The sequence below is a fragment of the Aptenodytes patagonicus genome, chromosome 16, assembly GCF_965638725.1.
Source record: "Aptenodytes patagonicus chromosome 16, bAptPat1.pri.cur, whole genome shotgun sequence".
NCBI lineage: Eukaryota > Metazoa > Chordata > Aves > Sphenisciformes > Spheniscidae > Aptenodytes > Aptenodytes patagonicus.
The window spans coordinates 8,875,384-8,896,047 of NC_134964.1; the positions used below are offsets into that span (position 1 = coordinate 8,875,384).

Here is a 20,664-nt window from a genome sequence, read left to right on the forward strand (position 1 = left end):
ACATTCACGGAGAGCCTCCCCGCCGCTGAGGGAGGCCTCAGCCTCTCGGCCGGCCCGGCCCGCGGGCCCGCCTGCCACCGCCGCCATCTTACTGTGAGGAGCGGGGAGCGGCCCCGCCCCGCGCATGCGCGCTCTGCCCCGCCTCAGGCAGAAGGCGGTGCTACGGCACCTGTCCCGCATGACGCCCACGCAGTACGCATGCGCACTGCACGGTAACGGCTTCGGCGTCTTCCCGGTCTGCCCCTCCCCTGCCGTAGCGGGTTAGGGCGGCCGGCTAGGGACAATCCAGTCCCGTTTCGCGTTGCCATACGGGTGCCAAACGGGGACGTGTGTGTCCGAGCGCCAGCGGCCTGGGGGCTGCCCGGGGCTGGTTGCCACAGCAGCGGGCCCCCCCGCCGGGCCCTGCCCGGGCGCCGCTGGGGCCGCGGCCCTCGCAGCCGCCGGGACTGCCGTCCTCTCGTCGCCCGGTCGCCTTCCCGAAGCGTCCGCGACAGTCGTGGGCAGAAGCTGCTCCCGGTCGCGGGAGCGATCCCGGGGCGGGGCAGACATCGCCGGGCGACGGGCGCTCACAGGAGGCCGGGCCTCCATGTTACGAAGGGCCGTGCGAGGCCCCTCGGCGCCAGCGCCGATTCGGGATCCTCCCGCCCGAGTTTGTGGCTCCAGAGCTTGTCAAAGGGGAGCAAGTTCCCGCAGCGGCCCTCGCAGGGTCCCCCAGCCCCGCTACCCGCCGTGCGGCCACGTTACCCTACAGCCCTGCACGAGGCCAAGGAAGAGCAGCCCGTGTTATTTAAAGGACAATACCCAGAAAGGGAGATCCTGCCGTAGCAACTGGTGAAATTTCCTGTATAAATATTGATGAGCCCAGAGGGAAAAGGAAATTAGAAGCTGGCCAGCCAAGTCTGGACGTACCCCGTCGCCGCAGGTCCCGGCGGCAGCCGGCGGCCTCGAAGGCGGCCTCTGAACGCAGCCTCCCCACTGCCGTCCACAGAGCACACACAGACGTGTCCAGTGGGTTCCTCTTTATTACAGCCTTGCACCGCACGCAGAGAAAATGTACCTTTTAAAATCCATGGGGTTTACATCTAGACATCTCTTCGTTTCATGCCTTGGGCACAGGCTTCTTTATTTAGCTTAATTTCTTTCTTAAATTTGGGCCTAGTAAATGACAGATCTTTTGCCACTGTCCTGTCATCAACAGCATCTTAACATTTTGGTGACACTGCTCGGAGAAGGTGCGGACAGGACAGGTTTAATGCCAGCTGCTCTTCCTTATTCAGCGTTAACGATTGCTGGCACAATGTGAAGCTCAGGAGTGTGAGGAATTTTTTTTCTTTTTTTTTTTTTTTTTTTCCCCCTGAAATGTTCCTGTTGAGAGGAGGCCCAAATGTAAAAGAAGAAATATAAAAATACTTTGGAAATAAACTGTGAAGTCTACAAGACAAACACTAAAAATAAACTAAACCTTAACTCTTCCTTTGCTTGCTTTGAAGAAGAGCTTTGGAAAAGATCCTGCTTTCAGTTTGGAACTAGGGAGAAGTCCCGTGTACAAATTTTCTACATTTGTCCCTTTGCACAGCTTGACAAAGGAAATGGTGGCCTAGGGACACAGCAAGCTAGCATGATGTTTCACATCATGAGACTCCTTTTCCCACTTAATTCCTTCACGTTGAATGAGAAGAGGTAATTTTCAGACATTAAATTTAGATTAAGTCATGACTTGGTAGTAAAACTAGCTTGATCTCATAATAAATATGTTTCACCTAAGTGAAAACAATTAGAAGATAAAATGATTCTTAAAAGTCAAATAGTACAGTGTTATAGAATATAGTGTAGTGGGAAACAGTGACCAGATAATGGGATATTTGCTTTCTCAGACTCAAAAGAATTACACAAAATAAAGCAAACCTAATCTTTTAAGAGATCATTCCCTAAAATTAGGTCAGAAAATGTTGCCTCCCTTTGTCACCAGTTACTAAAACCGAGAAAATCCTTCCTGATAATAAAGTATTTAACAGGATTTCATAGGTGAGAGAAGTACACCAGAAGACATTCAGTTAAAATTAGGAATGTTCATTGATTTACTCTATCCAAACCACCAAGACTTGGGCAAAACTGTTCAAAGTACTTGATAAATTCACAGAGCTTTCCTAAGTAAGTCGTTTCCCACATCATTTTTTATATATTAGGAGAACAGGATCTGAATTGGACACAACCATCCTTGTAAAAATGCCAGCCACCTTTCTGTACTACTTTTACCAGCGTCAAGAGGCGAAGGGATGTTTGTGTTTCCAGGCTGAAGTTAGCTGCTGTTTTCTCAGGCGTGAAGATGAGCGCAACGGGGTCAGCCGGAACCAACTTGGATTTGCTTCAAAAAGCCAGCGTGAAGGAGGATGAAGTGTTCCTTCCAAGGAGATGAGAACGGCAACTCACCTCTAATCGGCGCACTGATGCCTTGGCTTTGGCTATTCGTTTTCTAACTGTAGGATTGGAAGCCTCCCTGCCAAGAGAGGTTGTGCAGTCTCCGTCCTTGGAGGTTTTCAAGACCTGACAGGGTAAAGCTCTGAGTAACCTGGCTTGATCTCATAGCTGATGCTGCTTTGAGCAGGAGGTTGGACTACAGACCTCCTTAGGTCCCTTCCAACCTGAGTTATTCTATGATTCTATTATTTTCATCCATTTTACATCTATCATCTTTGGCTTTCTTCAGATATCAAACTGATAAAGACTAGGTTTGAAAGTTCATTTTTACAAAGCATGGCCAGAAAAAAGTTGTGAGTTTAACTACTTTGTATGACTGAGACATATGACCCAGCCAGAAAGAGGTAAAAATCTCTGTACGAGATGAACATATCATGATAACTCTTCAAGGAAAAATGATAAAAATGGTGAGAAATATATATCACAGGCCTATATGCGTTTGCAAAACAAACTGGAACTGCAGAATAACTACCAAAACATGTTTATAGCACTACAGTCTCCAGTGGGCTGCATAATAAGGGCCAAGATGACTTTTGGGCATAGTCTCCACTGGCTGCAAGGTTATATATCATACAGCCTAAGCTGCTCCTTCATGTCTCGTTCAGACATCTCTCCAAATGTGTCACTTTTTTCCTTCATGAGCCTGAAGATGGCAGCCAGCTGCTCTCTCTGAACCCTGTCAAGAAGAAAAGGAGAAGTAGGAATAGCCAGTCCCCAGAAGGCACTTTGAGCAAGAACACCATGGTCAAATGAAACACGAAGCCGAACGCAGGTCATTTTACAAGCCCTGCTGACTGCAGGAAATCTGCCCATGTGAGATGAGAAAGAGAGAGCCTCTGGTTCTCCTTCCTCCACCTTCCCATCTATCCAATCATCCTGCACGTCTCTCTGCTGTTCTTTAAATACGGAGATAAAACAGAGTGCTTTAAAACCAGCTTTGGAGTTTCTTAAGACTTATCTATGCTCAAAGTTTCAGGATAACTCAACATGTGGAATTTCATAAGACCAACACGTCCCAGTTTGGCAGACTCCATAATGAAACTGGATTAAGCTTCATCAGCACAGTGTCCTTTCATTCTGAAATGGGAGTATGTAGATACAGAGTAATTCAGGAATAGCTACTAAATTTTAAGTGTATACCCTACCTTAAAACTAGAGACTAGACTACCTTCCAGTGTGGATATGACTTTAATCAGCCACTGGAAGATAAGATCACAGATAGAAATCTGCTTTGATTTGAGGGTTTGTTTGCCAATGTCAAATGGTGAGATGGACTCATGTACCCAGTCCAGCAACGAGGTGATCCCTGTGTAGGCAGAGGCTGACCAGCGAACCATCTAGCTCAGATTGCCATCCCTAGAAAGTCCATAGGAGATGATTAACTCCTTTCTCCCCATAACAGATGATATCCTGATTTTTCCTTAACCTGAAGCAGTTAACCGTTGTTGTATGTCCTGCAGCACAAAGATTGGTATCTATCACAGGGCTTTATTTGAGGAAGCTTTATGGGAAGGCTTATGCTGATCATCACTCAGGGATACAGAAGGGTGGACAGCACAGGAGTGCCATTTGTTCACAAGTAGCTCATGAACCGATGCAACTGATTTTGATGTCTACAAAATCCTCTTTTAGGGCAAAATGAATGTGCACCTTGGCTCCAGTCGGGGCTGGCTGTGGGCTGGTTCGTTCTCATTGCCGGACTCCTACCTGGTTGAGATCAGATTGCAGTATTGCCTAGCACACCTCATACCTGACTCTCCTGTGTGAGATTAAAAGAACTAATGAGGTTGTGGTGCTTTATGGCTGTAACAAGAGAGAAGCAGTTTCTATTACTTCAAGGCTCATTTTGCCCCTACTGTGACTGTGGAGCCAGAATTCAGCGATAGCCCAGCAGCTCAGAGCACAGATCTGCCACAATCCCAGCTCCTCCTGCTTGTTTAGCATCTTTAGACCTCCCCTGAGCTAGAAAGACAGACTCTGGCTTTTACTTCCACATGGTCACCCTGTCAAGAGTCCTCTGCCCCTGTCACAGCCAGCTTTCCGCATAGGACTTTTAATACACTGTAATTAATCCATTTAAATGCATGCCATTAGTTAACCTGGGGTAGTCTTCCTGCAAGTCCTGTGTGGACAAGCTATTAGCTGTTCCAGTAACAGGAGGGGTAGAAACACCTGTTGACAGGCAAAACCAGGACACAATCTTTGCTTGAAAGGAGAGGACAGCATCAACACATCAGAAGCAACCACACCACAAACAAGATCAATGGAAGGAGACAGTCAGGAACAAGCAGAGGAGCCTTCGCGTGCTGAGCTCCTGCCGAGTGGGGCTCTGCATTTTCCCCTCTCCTGGACTAAGCCCCAGCAGAAGCAGGAACAGCAGGCTGTCCTCCCAGCACCATTGCAGCAGGAAAAAAGCAGATCCCGGCAAAAGAAAGCTCATTTGCCAATTCTTTTCTGTTGCAATTAAAATGCAATTGTCCTAAGGCCATATCCTGATAATGATGTGGGATCTTTTGGTTATGAAAGCTCTGGCCACAGGCTATCAAGCGCCTGGATTTGTCTGTCTCTTCTGTAATTTTTTGTGCTCACATGAACAGCATCCAACTGCCCTTTCCAGACGAGAGGAAGGGAAGCACAGTCGTCAGTGATCAATATTTTATTTTAGATCACCGCTGGGCACCAGAGGGCACATTTCCAGTCTGGTGTGGAGAAATTCAATACACAGCTTTGCCTCACGTGTCTGAAATGCATGCCAGCTGGGAGTGCTCCACACAGGTCTGCATCCCTCGCTCCTTATTTCACAGACATTAACACTGCTGAACCCTCCCCAAAGGCCCGTTTCCTTGTCTCCAAACCTTCAAAATCAAGATCACAGACAATATTCACTCTATTTTTTAAAGTGCAACATCAATGCATTTTGGCTCTCCCCTCAACTTTAAATATCGTGACTGTGCATTTGAAAAACAGAAATAAAAAAGAACTGTTACTGCTGTTACTTCTCTGTGCTACATAATCTACAACAAAGAGAGAGCAAAACAAAGATTAAGAGAGAAAAGAGCCTGGGAAGGAAGAGTAAGGCATCAAAAACATGAAACTGATTTCAAAAAGGAGCTTCTCCTATCATGGGCGACCTTGTAAAATAACTTTGTACTGCTCCAGATTGTATTTTTTTTTGATGATTTCAGATCAAACCTACCCCATTCACAAGTAAAATCATTCTTTCTTCCCATAAGTGCTGTCCTTAAAACTACTTGGATCCAGGAGGTCAAACAGAATTTTATTTATTGCTGACAAAATAGATTAATTAAGGATTTTCAAAGCAGCCTAATTCTTCTTGATAGGCAATTGAATTTGCATACTTAACTCCCTTAGGCTCTTTTCAGACATTTCAGTCCAAGAATTTTATGATTAACTGGAGGTTTGGGGCAGTGAGCTATAGGTATGTTAAAGGAGATCTGCGTTTCAGGAACTGCTAGGCATCCATGTTCACAGCAGCTGAACTGGGCAGAGCTCTGCATTTGGGAACGTTGCTAATTGCTCCGCAGCCAAACAAGACCAGGATCCTGCTGCAACACTGCGTTGCTCCAGCAAAAATAAGGTAAAATCCCTGACTTTTGCCACTGGTCTGACCCTATTGTTAAGGAAGCCAATGGAATCATTTATGGGGTAAAAGGCATAGGAGGGCAGAATGTACTTCTAACCCAAAACCCAGAGTTTCAACACAAATCTCTTGAGGAAGAAGTTGCAAGCTGCTGGAGGCAGGGAGAACAAGCACAAACCAAATAAACTATTCAAAGGTTTATTGGACCAAACAAAGGCAATTTTTACAGATTCAAGCCACTAGAATTACAGTCCTTTGTATAAGAGCCACCATCAGATACAAAACAAACAAACATAAACAAAAGTAAAAAATACCCAGCCAGCCATTTGAGTTGAAGAAATAGTTTGACTCGCTGCCACTAGCAAAAATCTGGACTCAACTATAGACTTTGCTCGATGTACATATTGCCATGTAACTTAAACACAATGTATATAAGGCATTCTTTGCATAGTTGGGTGCTTGGGACACAGAGTCAGCCAGCCAGCACCGAGGGGAGACAGCGGCTGTACCAGCTGGGTGTTGAAGCAGAGGGTCCAGATGTGCCTAAATTCGTATACAAACCACTGAATACGCTTGCAGTTGTCGGCTGGAAAGGGGCAGCCCAGCCTCTTCTAAAGCTGAAGCCTCCTGCTGTTCCTTAAATAAGCCCTTTTATGAAGAGTTTGCCAACCCCAGGCGCTGGAAAGGACAACTGTGTACAAGGTTTCAAGTATTGTCTGCATAGGAATTAAAAAGGGGAAAAAAAAAAAGCAGCCTGTTTGGTTTCTGATATGTTTGCAGCGTTAGCCAAGAGGCAGTTGTCCTGCAGTGAGAGAGAAACTTTGAAGGACACATCCCCACCCAGCCTAGTGTTTCTACAACATTGTTAGAGGACACGGGCCCTCTTCTCACTCCCGCAAACCAGCTGGGTTTGATTTGAAACCTGCTATGTCTGAAGCAGGTTACACGCCCAGCCGAATTCATCTTCTATATATGACAGAGCTGAGGAGCAATGCTGAGCTCTGGCTCCAGTGGACAAGCCACAGGGCTAGCAAGAGAAGAGGGCACTGGAACAGCAAGCAGGCAGAGGAATGGGGAGGGTGTCTCTTCCAGGACCCCTACAATCTCATCCTGAGCCAGAGGGAACCCCTGATGCCATAGCTACCTCCTTGGGTCTCTCCTCTTGGGAACCGGAGTAGGGAAAAGTGAGAATCCAGATATTAACAGCAGCCAAAGTGTGGTCTCCTAAACCTCCACCACAAGCAGAACAGCTAAACTATCAATCTTTGTCACTTCTCAAGTCATTCTGTCTACCTACAGAATCAGCTCTCTGCTAAAATAACTACAGAAGCACGATTTGAGTCGGGCCAGTTACCATCTGCCATACCTCACTTGGACCCCACTTTGTCCCTCCACCCCTCAGAACAAAGCAGCGTTGTACAACATTTGAAATCATAGGCAGTTCCCACCCCCCAGCAGTAAAGAGTTTGGCCCCAGGAAGAAACAACTTGGTAGTCTGGTATAAGGTCCAGGCTGGTCTGGGAGAAGAGCTACGGTTTGCCCACCTCAATAAAGGAACAACACAGATTTCATGGCAGACCTAATACATGGTAATGAACAAAACTAACAGACTCGCTGCATATTTAGTGTCCAATTTGGGATCTGTTTGGGGGAGAGGGAGGAAGGTTCATCTCCTAGGACATCCCAGTCCCCCAAACACAACTCAAGTCACTGCTTGGGCCCAGCCCCAGTCCATGGAGCCACACAACAGGATCTCCTCAAACTTGACACCACAGGAGTTTTTGAAGAACTCAACTTCAGACCAAGAGGGGATCCCAAGTTTTGAGGGTTTATGGATTTCTCTTATGGGTGTGTTTGGTTGGTTTTGGTATTTCTCTCAAGCCTTTAAAGATGCCAAGGGATGCCTTTAGGAGGATGCTAGGGACAACTTCATATAGTCTTCATTTCTGCAAAGAGAAACAGGGAGAGAAGAGAAATCATTTCAGTCATTTCACCCCTCAGGTTGGTTCATTATTAGTCACATAAATGAGCAGGGGGGAAACCTCAGTGTGTGTGGGGGGGAAGGCAAGGCAACTTCCCACCTCAGGGCAGAACAAGCTGCTGTTTGCAAACCTCATGCCTCTAAGGAAGAGGCACTTTGCTTCATCAACTGCAGCAGGATAGTCAAAACTCAATCAGAGGTGTAAATCCTCTCATCTGGAACCAAGTCTAAGTTACAACCCTTCTGACCTACTGATGAGAGCTGGAGAAGCCCAACTAATTGGAAGCCATCGTTAGCTCCAGGGGTTACTGCCTCACTGTCCTGTGCAGAGCCTCCCTGGGCTGCTGGCACCCTTGTCCAGCCCAGATTCCTCCTCCCACCTGCAGCCAGATGAGCCAGAAACGAGTACTGGTTTCACAGGGCAGTGTGCCTGAACAGGTCAATCTTTCTCAGTCTTCCTACGGATGTGTCTGTTCAAGGGAAGAAGGCAAAAAAACCCAGACTCCCTGCAGGCCATGGGGCTTCCTTTCGATGGGAAGCTCTCCCAGTGTCCCAGGGAAGGAGGGTGAGACGATTAGATGTGTTTTATGGGTGGGGACATCCAGGCACTCCCTGAGGTCTTGCAGCATATTGTTAGCAGAGCCAGGGCTAAAAAAATGTGGTCCCTTGTTCTCGGCTTGAACCTTTCAGACACTCCGCCCTTACTGCCCCAGCATCTCTCATGGCCCACCATCCACAATGGGAGACACCTGACAGTAGGCTGGGCAGCTGCCCATGGACACAGAGACCTGCACTAAGGCAGAGGGAAGCTACAACACACATTACCTGGGCACTTATGAACACACACAGATGCAACCCAGCCTAATTCCTCCTGAATTCAATAGGGTTCACTGCCCATAACACCTGAACCCCATTTGAAAGTCCCCTGCTTCTGACAGCCACAGCATGAAGGCAAATTACAGCCTCATCTCTTCCTCAATCCTCTGCAAAAGGTTGCCTTCTCCAGCAGCCTCAAAAGTGCAGCTGGCGACCCGGATCCTGGATGGGAGATACAGGCTGAAGCATCACGTGGGACCAGGGTTACTCAAGCAACGCTGCGGAGGCTCAGTGGCCAGCCCATTAGGACAAAGAAAGGAAATTCTCCGAAGTGGATAATCGCTCTGCAAGATTCGCAGCGCTGAGGATCGGATCATCCTGCTCAAGTCACGCAAGCATAATCAGATTTCACGCGTGAGGGCATAAGCTTGTTGCCACGGGGGCCCAGAAGGAGAGGTGCCCTCCAACATGCCGCAGTTGGAGTGGTGAGGGATATAGGATGTCAGGGAGGGTGGATGGGGCTCAGTTGCAGCCCCTCACAGGGATACTCACCTCCAGGACAGGGCCAGGATGACAGCTGGTGTAGAAGATCTTAAACCAAGCATGAACTTAATGGAGGATGTCCGTCAGAGCCATAAATTCCCCATCTGCACAACAGGGATACCCCTTACTGCTCTTGCTGTGAGGGGGATTAGACTAAAGAGCATGAGATAGTCCATCACTGGGGACATCAGGGCTATATAACCCCCCAGGCTGAGCAGCTCTGACATTGCTGCCACGGAGCCTGAGAGCCTTAATTAGCCTGGGATGGAGGCGGAGAGCTTTGAGCTACTGCTTATTCTTGGCTCTTCCCTCCTTTCCATTTGCCTTGGACAATGAGATCAGCCTGGTTGGCATACTTTCCCCTAGCAGCACATCAATCAAACCAGGTTAGAGTCTTCTTTTGCTGGGAGCCCATATCCTCTCTTCAGATAGAAATTATCCAAATATCTCTGCTCTGGCCCCAGCTGAAGGCCAAGTCAGTAAATCATATGATTTATCAGCTGGACATGGTTCTGTGCAAGAAACAACTTGAGAACAAGGAGCTCAGACAAGGGCAGGTCCTGGCTTATGCGGGAGGCTCAGGTACTGAAGGTCTCAAAAGACTATGCTTCTCCTGAAGCATGAAAACTGGATGTCCTTCTGGTAGCCTCAGAAGCATTCCCCTCACTCCAGCCTAGCCATGACATCAGCACAAGGGCATAGGCTTCTTGCCTTTGAGAACAGACAGCATCCCAGTACTGACAAATGGGGTGGGCTGCTGGCATTCCCATATGTGTTTATCCCTCACGTGTGCAAATCCGCAGCAGGAGGTCAGGAAATCCTGTAGCCCATCCATAGACTATAGCTTTCCAAAGGTGTCCTGACCCACTCCAAGGAGCATCTTGCTGTAACCATCTCTGGCAGTCGCTTGTGCCCTTTTCAGGAATAGTTTCACCCAGCTGATGTTCTGAAGTGCAGACTATCCCCAGCTCCTTCCCCTGGCAGAGGGAGCAGGTGCTCGGCTTCTCGGGAATGTCAGTCCTCTGGTCTGAAATCCTGGCAAGGAGGGCAGGTAGCAATCTGGCTCCAGATTCTTTTCAATCCAGACAGGCTAGGATTGACTCTTGAGGACCGAGAGCAGTGAAGAAAGGCCCTGGGTGCTGGGCAGACCTGGCAATGGGTGGTCAAGCTCTCCCCAGGTAGTTCCCTCCCATCTCACTGCTGGGGATGGTCCCATCACCACCGCTTCCCATTTCTCTACCACTGGGGCAACTCCCATCTCATTTCTGGTAGTGACCATAACCCAGTCTTGTCCAGGATTGGGGTATTGCAGGAAGAATATGAGGAATGACATACTAAATCTAAGTTTTCCTGATGGTCCCCAAAGTGTGGACCAGTTCCTTCAGCCAATAGGTAAAACATGGAGAGAGAGAGGACTTAAATGCAGAACATGTAGAGACAGTCAGTGATTAGAAAAGAGTGGGACAGTGAGAGGTACCAAAGGGAGCTTCTATCAACACAAATCTGAAATTCCTCCAGTGGGACAGAAAAGTCAAAAGGTGCACATGACCTCAGGAAATACCTACTGCTCCTCAGGAACACCAGGAAAGCAGTTGAGGCTGCCAAAGCCTGCGCGACTAGGGAGCACAAGTCCCATCACATTTAGGATAGGGGCCGGCGAGGAGTCAGTGGGGTCAGGGACTGCGTCACACCCCAAGCGGACCTTGCCCACCGCTGTTTCGAGACAGAAGCTTCCCACGTTTCCCAGCCACAGCAGCAACAGCCGAAAAGGCCAGAGCACAGCCAGGAAGGTGGCTCAAGCTCTCGGCCAGCTCAGCCAAGAGGCCACGATCACATTGCAACACTCCTGACTCCCCCAGCCAACGCCACAGCAGTGGGGAAACCCATGGATGGGCCAACCTGCGCTTTCCTCCATCGCTCAGTGTTTGTGCTCCAGCTCGCTGTCTACCAGTTTGCACCCAGTCTGGTGTGACACCCCGATTCCCCGCAGCCCTCAGTCTCCCCTGGCCACAGGGGAGCTGCAGGAAAGGCAGAGCCAGGCTCCCAGAGAGTTAGCAGATAGAGAACAGCAAGCTGCCCACGCCACACAGGATTAAGCAGAAGCAGATGAAGACAAGTTGTGAGCACTGGGTGAGGGAGGCACGGAGAAACAGCCACAAGCTGGGACAAATCAGGACCTGAGCCAAAAGAAAAAAACCAAGAGCTCAAAGCAGAGTCTCTGTCTGGTCTGAAATCTTATCCCAGGGCAGGGTCAGAGATTCACACCCTGCAAAGGCTCCAGGGGAGCTTGCAAAAGTTTTCTCTCTAGGACAGGAGAGGAGGATACAGGGAAGGGGCTTCCTGGCCTCCCCTTCCCCTGGGTTTCCGAGGGAGGCATCCCGAGTTGCTCAGTTTTTAAAGCTGCTGGGGACTCATGACTCAATCAGATGCTCTATAAATAGGGCCGGAGCTCAACTCCACTGACATCTCATAGGTCAGAGGACATTTTCCCTGGGGATATGGTGGAGGCAGGGAACAGCACTGGGCCACCAGGAGACTCCCTCCTCATACATACAAGCGGAGTCTGGCACCTACGGAAGGAGCATCAGAGCAGGAGGAGCTCCGCAGGGACCCCCAAACACACAGCGTCCCTTTCCTACAAGAGGCAGGCAGGAAGGAAATGTGCCTCATGCGCTGGGTGTTTTGCAGCTGAAAGCAGCCTTGCCCATGGTCGGTGCCATCCCTGTGGCTGGTGGCCGCACTGAAGCAGTGGCCAGCCTGACCTGGAGTCCCATGGCCCTAGGCTTTGCGGTCCCATGCTGCTGCTACTCCTCCCTCAGCCCAGGACGACTATCGTGCTGCAGAAGATGAAAAGCAAACAAATAATAAAAACCCAAAGAAAGCCCAAACTTACCAGCTTCCCTCATCCAAAAGAAGCACCATGCTGGACAGGACAGGACAGCAAAGCCGCTGGGTTGGGGGTGAAGGTTAGCAGAAGAGGAGGGAGCAGAAAGAGGCCCAGATCCCATGCTATACAGAGGGGGGAGCAAGCAAGTGAGCCAGGGCTATGTGATGGCAATGCAGGAGGTGGACAGGGACAGATGCCGATGGAGAGCTCTCCTGAAATGCAATCTCCCCCAGCCCGGTCCACCCACTTATTTTTGGAGGGCCAGTAGTGGAGATGTTCAAAATAGGTCAAAAACATGGTCATTAAACCCCTGCAGCTGCTTCCTGCCCTCGTGTGCTCCAGAGCTGTCATCATGAGCATTGTATCATTCAAAACCGAACTTCAGCACGGTTCTCCCTCAAGCCACAGCTGCATCCCCGCTTTGATCTGGGATGTCTGGCAGAGCAGGGAAACGTCTCTCCTTTCTGCCATTCCCTAGAGCCAGGGTCTCTCTGGGGCACCTTGCTGCAACTCCAGGGTCCAAGCCCAGTTTTATTCAGTGCCTCATAACCAAGAGGTACTCTGAACTCAGCTGGGGAGGAGACAGATTTCCATTGCTAAATTACCACCAAGAAAAGGACTGAGTGTGAGACTTACCACCGTCCAATTCCCCTTGCATGAATTCCAGCTTGCAGTTGAGCCCTAGGGTTAAGTCTAGCCTGGATTCAAGCAGTGCCTCCTCAACCCACCCATGGCTGGCCAGGAGATGAGAGGAGAGGACTGGAAGGCAGGAGGAGAATTTGCTCCTGGAATGGGTCACCTGGCTGTGGGAACTGAGCCCATTCGCCAAGGAAACCGGGAAGCCATCCCTACCTTCTTCTCAGTCTTACAGAGGCTGGACTGTGGTCTGGGGAATCACCTGCTCCATCCATGAGTGCACCAGCAAACAGCAGAGCGTGTCTGAGCAGTTCGGTGGCATTCACTCAGACCCCGCTCAAGGGGTCTGCAAGGGTGCCCCAGCTGAGGTCCCATGGGGCAGCTTCTGGCTCTCCACCCCCACCTCTTCCTAAACACCAAAACCAAGAGAGAGGACAGAGAAGACAGACCTTTCCACAGACCATCACATGGGATCTGCTTTTCTTTCTCCAGCCAACACACCTAGCAGAGTGGCAAGGACAGAGTGCAGACAGCTCAACCCCTTGGCGTCACCGAGGCCAACCAAGACTTGGCTGGGACCTGCTCTGCCTCATGGAAAGAGAGAACTGAAAGCAGAGACCCAAGGGAGTTGTTTCTCATGATTGTTTTCTCTTTTACCTTGAGTGGAGCCTCGTTGCAGCTGTCAGTGATCAACACAGTCCTGATCATACTCCTTTCTAACTGCAAAAAAACTCCCACTAACCTCTTTCAACCTCAAGGGAGGTTTGAAAAGCAGCTGGCAGAGACCACTTCAGGACCTAGGTCGCATGGATGGATTGAAGGCAACACTGGGGAGCCCTTCCTCTTCCTTCCTCCTCTGCCAGGACAGCAACGCCTAACAGCCCTTGTGGGCTGTCTCTCATGCCTGCACAACTCAGTCCTGTCTGAACGGGGGCAAGCTGCACCGCTACAAGTCGTATTTCTCAGCCTGAACTACTGCTTTGCACCATGGCAGCTACAGTTGGCAATAGATGGCCAAAAGCCTCAGGTGCAGAAGAGGAGTTGGGAAATACGCTGTGCTGGCTTGACTAAGGGCTGCATCCTTCCCCTGCACTCTTCCCCTTCCTGCCCAGACTATTTTTCTCCCCCAGGGGAGCAAACACTACGTGCTTCTGTTCTAGAAGTACTGGTGACCCACCAGGTGTGATCAAGCATAGCCACCACCTGAGCAGATGTATTTCCCAACTAGATTTACTGTCCTCCTCCCTCACTGAGAAGTCCCTCTAATTTTTAAGACTGAAGTAACCAGAAGCAGGAACTTGCATCACTCGGTAAAGGTCACATTCCTTCCCCTTTTAGTCCAGATTTAGCACCAGTTTGAAGCCACAAGACTCAAGTGAATACTAGGCAAGACAACCGCAGCTTCTGGAGTGATGCAGGTTAGAGCAGAAGTGGGTTTTTGGTTAAATAACCCAATCTACTGCATGCCTGACCTCTCCTGTCTGAAGTCCTATAGCTTTTCCTGGAAAAGGCAAGTAATTCTTTCAATGACACCTCCAAAATCAGGAGTCCCCAAATTAAGACTTGTGGACTACTGATCACCACAACAAGTAGCCTCAAGGGCGTCTGGGGGACCCATTTACATTTCTGGGGGATGTTGCTTACAGGCTGCTTCATACGGGAACCTGTTGGTCCACGGGAAAACTGGAGGGCTGACAAGGCTAAAAGCAAAGACTAAGCCTGTCTCAGCTTTGGCAACACACCTTAGGACTAACTACCCACTCACTCAGCAGCCCTAATTTTCCAAATCGGGAAAAAGAAGTGGTGGTGGGATGTCCAACTTCAGGCATCCAAGATGGAGGAGGTGAGCATCCAAACGTGAGAGCCCCCATTCCCCCCGGAGCACTCATGGAAAGCGAGATGGAGGCAGAGGGGAGCAGACTCATTAATCTGTTATGAGGAGGGAAGGGGGAGGGAGGTGGTGAGGGAGGTGGGACAGGCAGTCAACTGCAGCTCAGAAACAAGCCCTCCCCCAGAAAATGAGACCCAAAAGCAAAAAAAAAATACACATTAGCAGATGTTATCAGTGGTACCACTACTTCTAAGAAACAGCGTGTCCTTACCAAAAAGATTTGCAAGAATGTTTGTGGCCGAGGACCTAAGGTACTTGCTACAGAGATGTGAGATCAGAGGTCAGCTCAATCCTGCAACATAAAGGTGGCAAACCTGGGTCACAGCAGATCAGCAACACAGTCGGTGTGCGTGGAGCCGGGGAGAGGGATGGAACTGCCGAGGGAGAAGGATGCAGGACTGGGCTGAGCCGCTGCGCTCAGCTTGTCCGGGAGCTTACCTGGCAGCAGCCCTGCCCCCTTACACCACCTGCAAGGCCTGAAATGAAAAGCTGCTGATGCCACAGTGAAGAGTTGGAAGGGGGGAAAGTAAGCCAGCAACAAAGCAAGACAAAAAAAATTCACAAAGCTGCCTTAAGGAAACAAACAACACAAATATAGAAGAAGAGAAAATAAAGGAGCAGTAGGAAAAACACGTCTGCCAATGGCCCTCAGAGTAGAGGGCTGCTGAGAGCCTCCAAGGGACCCCAATGTCCAGGCACTGTCCGTCAGTCCTAGGTGCACTGTCCTGCCCTGGGACCGCTCCAGACAGACATGATCAACGATGCCTGGGAGGTCCCACGTGCCCAGGAAAGGTCCACCAGCCCCTGGAGCCGGTTCTACAGCCCTGAGTACAAAACCCCCGTCCCACTGCTGTCCGTAGGCAATGTCCCCTCAGTGTCCCCAGACCCCCAGGTGACAGCAGGAGCATTTGTTGCCACAGATGAACCAGCCAAAGGCCTACAGGACTTGTGGCCATGAAAACCTCAGCAGCGTTTCCTCAGCTGGTTTGGATGGAGCTGCTGGTGCAAAGGGTTTGAATTTGCCTGCTGTAGGTAGATTTTTTTTTTTCCCCTCTCCAATCGGTGCTTAGCAGGATCCTGAAAAGCAATTCCCATTGAGCCCCACGGGTTTCACTCACATTCACACAGTTCATTCCACCACCACCCTCCCCAAGTGAAAAATACAATGACGCTAACAGACCTGCTTAGGATTTTACAGGTTGGGGGCTCCAGGCACGATAAAGATATAACAAAAGGAAGAAAGCAAACGTTTTTCCTGATGCCACCAATGCCAAATCAACCCATTGCCAGAGGAAACTGGAGCTCATTTCTGTTGTTGACCCCAGAGCACACAGCCCTTGCAGTTCTTTGCTCCTGGCAGTGCTACAAGGCAGGTGAAGCCCAAGATTTGAGGACAACTGGGAGCCCAGAAGCCATGGGAGAAAGGGAAGGCATCTCTTGATGGGAAAATCGGGTTTGACATGGAGAGAACGGCTGTGGGCTGCAGGCTCGGCCCATGAAGGCAGCCTGCACGGAGCCCTGTGCACCACCTGAGTCTCCCACAGGACCAGAGTGAGGACACGTCCATGCCAGCCCTTGGGCAGGTCTCTGGATTTATGCTGCGTACCACAGTGCCCTGCTCATGCCACGGAGAGAAAGCCTGGCCAGCCCAGCCACCAACAACGTGGAGATGTTGCCCAGAGGCCTCGAGGCCAGGCTTGCCAGCAGGATCATGCCTGACCCAGGGGCAAGGTGCGATCCCTCCATCCTTGCCTTCCCTGCTGCGCTCAAGTTTCCACTTAGTCTGTGTCAGGCCTTTATACCATGCCAGTTGTGGTGGTACCCAAACCACGGCATCCCAGGCAAGGGGTGACAAATTCCCCCAAATCATCCCAGGAGGTGCACACCAGTGGGTAGAGAATTGAGTCCCAGAGCCCTTGGGGCAGCAGCAGAGAAAACAACAAGTCCCAGGCTTGTCTTGAGCCACCACTGGGGAAATCGGTTCCCTGCACCTCACCCAAGAGGGAAGGGGTACGAGCTGCACACGTCTGCTAGGGAGCAGCCTGCCACAGAGCCTGCTTGTAGGGCAAAGCCCTTGGCTGCAGGGTTTGGTGGCTCTGGTTTAGCATGGGCTCTGGGTGCCCGTGGGCTGAAGGACTCCCTCCAACATGGGCAGAGACTTCACACTGACAGCACAGACTGGCTTTGGATAGGGCTTTGCAGCTCGAGGTGCAAGGTTGGGTTTGATTTCCCTTGTATAGGCTGGGAGATCTTTAGCTAGAAAGTTTGTTTTCACTAATGGGACAGGCTCTTCCTTTCTTCAGGCAGGGCTCAAGCCTAGGAGGAAACTTTAGCAAAAAGTGCGAGATGGACAATTCTCCTTCTCTACCAGGGCCATTACCTGGCAAATCCCCACCATCACTTACAGCTGAGGAGCCAGCCCTAGGTACAGACATTCCCAGTCTCAGCCCCATCACAGCGAACTCTAAAGCTCCACACTCACTCACTTTGCTCTGGTATTTCTGAGCTATGCCCACGTCCTTAGTTTGGGGGCCATCCACAGGGTAAAGGGGGGGGAAATAACTAGAGATCAGGTCCTCAACAGATGTAAATCAACGTGATACTAATGGGATCAGGGGAACTACACCAGCTTGCATCAGCTGGGAAATTTGGTCTAAGCATCCAGAGAAGGAGCTTGAACAGCTCCAAGGGTATATAGGGCCACAGTGTCTTCATCTCCTAAATCAGCGTGACTTTATTTGTTCTCATGTCTTCCTGGGTAGGAGAGGTCTGGCCCATGGTGCAATGAGATCTTGAGCCCAAGGCTACCCAGGTAGTCTGGGGAGAGAGAGGTCTGAACACACCCAGCTTGCTTCAAGAGGATGCCAACCACATGGCCTTGGGCAAGAAGAAAAAGGCAACTCAACTTACCTTTGTTCTTCCTCAAGTTCTTCTTTGGTCATCATTGACTTGTACTGGTTTCCCCTCAGCTTTCCAGGACTGTATTTAAAAGAGAATGTCTCATCTGCAGCTGGAGAGTGGGAGAGGGAGAGACAAAGAAGAGCAAGAGATTGTGTGAGCCAGAGACCTCCCGAGAGCAATGATCAACACCAGTGGGCTTGTTCCCTTGAGCTTCTCGCTGACCCCTGCTCCCACACACGCACCCTAAACGCTATGGCCACCCCAAAAGATACTTCCAGAGTCAGCTCCAGTCTGAGCTGCTCCAGAAAGCCTGGGCAGCATCGGGGAAGCTGTGTGGATTGCGGTGGAGAGCCAAGGTGTTGCTGGCCAGAGGACGGCAGGAGTCCCAGCTGCAGCTAGCACTGGAAACAGCGAGGACTACTGTGAGTGAGCAGCCCTGCTTGGAAGCAGATACAAGTAAATCCTACAGCACAGGCACCATATGCTATTGCTCTCTTTGGATTCAAAGCCTTGCAGGCCCATCTTGGCTTATCAAGACATGCTAATCCTGCCCTGATTAGCTCGCAGCATTTTCCGCTTCTCCTCTCCAGACTTGCATTCCTCCTCTCTCCCTCTCCTTGTTCAGGGGCCCTTTCCCATGCTTGGGGCTCACAGATGGTGCCACGAGCAGAGCTGTCTCAGGCCACGCAGCCCAGCAACTCTCCTGCAGCCCTCGGACAAAGCCTGTGAAAAAAGGAGGTGCCACACTGCAAGTCCCAGGGCTGCAAACAGAGCTGGGCCAAGGCAGCCCCAGGAGCACCAACACAGCTGGGTCCAAGTCCCTCTGTCACCAGCCGACAGACCTGAAGAGGAAACTGAGGTCTCCTTCTCCAGGCCTGGGTGCTCTCCTACCCGGCTCGCCAGCCTCAGCCCTGTGCTAATTAGAGCACCGAAGCTCACGGACTCTGAGCCAAAGCCGATCCTTTTCCAATCGGATTTTGTTCGAGCACTATTTGCTTTTAAAAACCTCGCCCCTGCTTTATCTTCCTACAGACAGGAGAAAACAACAGGAGTGGAGGTCAATCCAAAGGGCAGCCCAGGAAGAGCGGCTGCTTCAGGTAGTTGCCTTTATTGGTTATCTGTGGGCTTTTTATCTGTAAGCCTTTATCTCCCAAGGACTGCAGGACTTGGCTGCCGCGCGTCGAGCCATCTAGCATTGCTGTTTCCACATCCACCCAGAAACATCTGCTGTTTCCACCAACCCTCGGAGCCCTGGGGATACTTCTAAGGGGTCCATAAAAAGAAGATGTTACTGTATTATCTGCATGGCCCTGAAAAATTGCACGTTATCCACAAACCAAATATCCAGGATGATACCTCCCAGCACCAGCAAGACCCCAAGGGTGGTAAAACTCCTCTGTCTTCTGTGGCAGGAGGGAAAGCCCCAACTTGTACATAAGCTACTCCCTGTCCCCAGCCACCTAGGAAGCCCCTTCCAGTCCTCACCACCGCTATTGCAGGCACCACATTCATGACAGTCTCTCCTCCCCCACCTGCCCAAATGAAAAACACCCCACAGCCCCTCTCCTCCCTTCCTCACACCCAGAAGGATTCAGCAACAGCAGCTTCCCTTTATTTTCCAGTCAATACTCCTCTTAAGGATTTTCTCCCCCTGTCCAGGGTCAACCGCTTGATTTAGCGATTTCTCCCACCCCAAGCTCACGCATGCACTCAGCTGCTGCCAGAGCTCTCACGGACCTCGGGGACCCCCATGCGAAAGACAGGTCAGAGCCTCATTTTGTAGATGGGGAAACCCGAGATCTCAAAAACAAGCCGTGCAAGGCTGCGCGGGCAGGTACGGGACCGAGCGTGCTGACTGCTGCAAGGTCACTGCCACCAGCGTACAGAGTGTGCCTGGAGTGATGTTAGCGGGCTGGGAATTTAACAGAAACCTCCTCCCTGCAGATACCCACATTTCCTCCCTTCTTCTCTACATCTCTGTGTCCCCGATCTTGGGGAGCTTCCCTGGGAAGTCCTGGTGAATTGCTGCTCAGTTACTGATCCGGAGTGTTTCTCTAATCCCAAAACACCATCGGGGCTCCTGGGGGAACGACGAGGCAAACCCTTTCCCTAGCGTCTTCACAAGCGTCCAAACACAAGCACCCCTATGCTCCGATCCCGCAGCCCCAAACGTTCAGCTTGGCCATATCCCACTTCCCTCAGTGGGAAACCCTCCAAACCAGCAGACAAACAAGTCTGGCCAGCTGGAAACAAGCGGTAATGCTGTGGCTTATCAGCCCTTCGGGTGGCCGTAAAAGTGCACGGAAAGAAAATTCAGCTGGCTGCTGCTTTGGGAGATATTAAGGAAAAAAAAAAAAAAAAAAGAAAAGAGGGTGTAACATCCTGTTTCTTACCCCGATGCAGAGCAGGAGCCATTTCATTACCTTTGTATAGCTTGCCTGATTTCAAGGACAATTAAGATCATTTTCCTCATGTGGTTTTCTGCCAAGTAAATTGAGATTTGGGATTTTGCCTGTCCCAAAAAAGGGCTGTTTAATTGCCACCCTGCCAGAAAAGAATAGGGGAAGAGGGAGGCGAGGAGGCTATCCATCTCCCTGCCCACATGTTGTGGTTAAAAAGGAGCCAGTGTGCGGCTTTGGAAACCACTGGATGTTTTCTGAGCTCAGGAACTTTCTTTGTAGACTGAAAACAAACTTCAGGAAACACATGGAAAAGGGGAGGCCGGGTTTTCACGTGGACAGCGAAAACGCTACAGAAATATGAGGTGACCTACTTACTCAGAGCCTCCGTGAGTTCATATTAAAGAAAACATTTGTCTTTCATCTCTCTGCCCTTGCGTTGCCAGCACCGTGACCCTGGGCTCGCAGGGTGAAAGCAGCCCCTCGAGTGCACCTCTGCTCCGAACACGCTCGCTCCAGCGTGCCCTGTGC

The 20,664-nt window shown here is 50.4% G+C and overlaps 1 protein-coding gene across 3 annotated transcripts in view; it reads right to left on the reverse strand.

Annotated features, from left to right (window-relative positions):
• Positions 1-1,004: 1,004 nt before the first annotated feature.
• Positions 1,005-20,664, reverse strand: part of MXRA7 (matrix remodeling associated 7) — a 31,548-nt gene continuing 11,888 nt past the window's right edge. Inside the window, exons 4-6 of one of the 3 annotated variants that reach the window (XM_076353570.1) lie at positions 17,744-17,843; positions 15,045-15,125; positions 6,262-8,025 (exon numbers count right to left, since the gene is read on the reverse strand). In XM_076353570.1, the coding sequence (XP_076209685.1) occupies positions 15,092-15,125; positions 17,744-17,843 (134 nt within the window). In that variant the 3' untranslated portion in view covers positions 6,262-8,025; positions 15,045-15,091. Of the gene's footprint in view, positions 3,155-6,261; positions 8,026-15,044; positions 15,126-17,743; positions 17,844-20,664 lie in introns of those variants that run through there. The other 2 variants (XM_076353568.1, XM_076353569.1) reach the window with 2 other exon arrangements.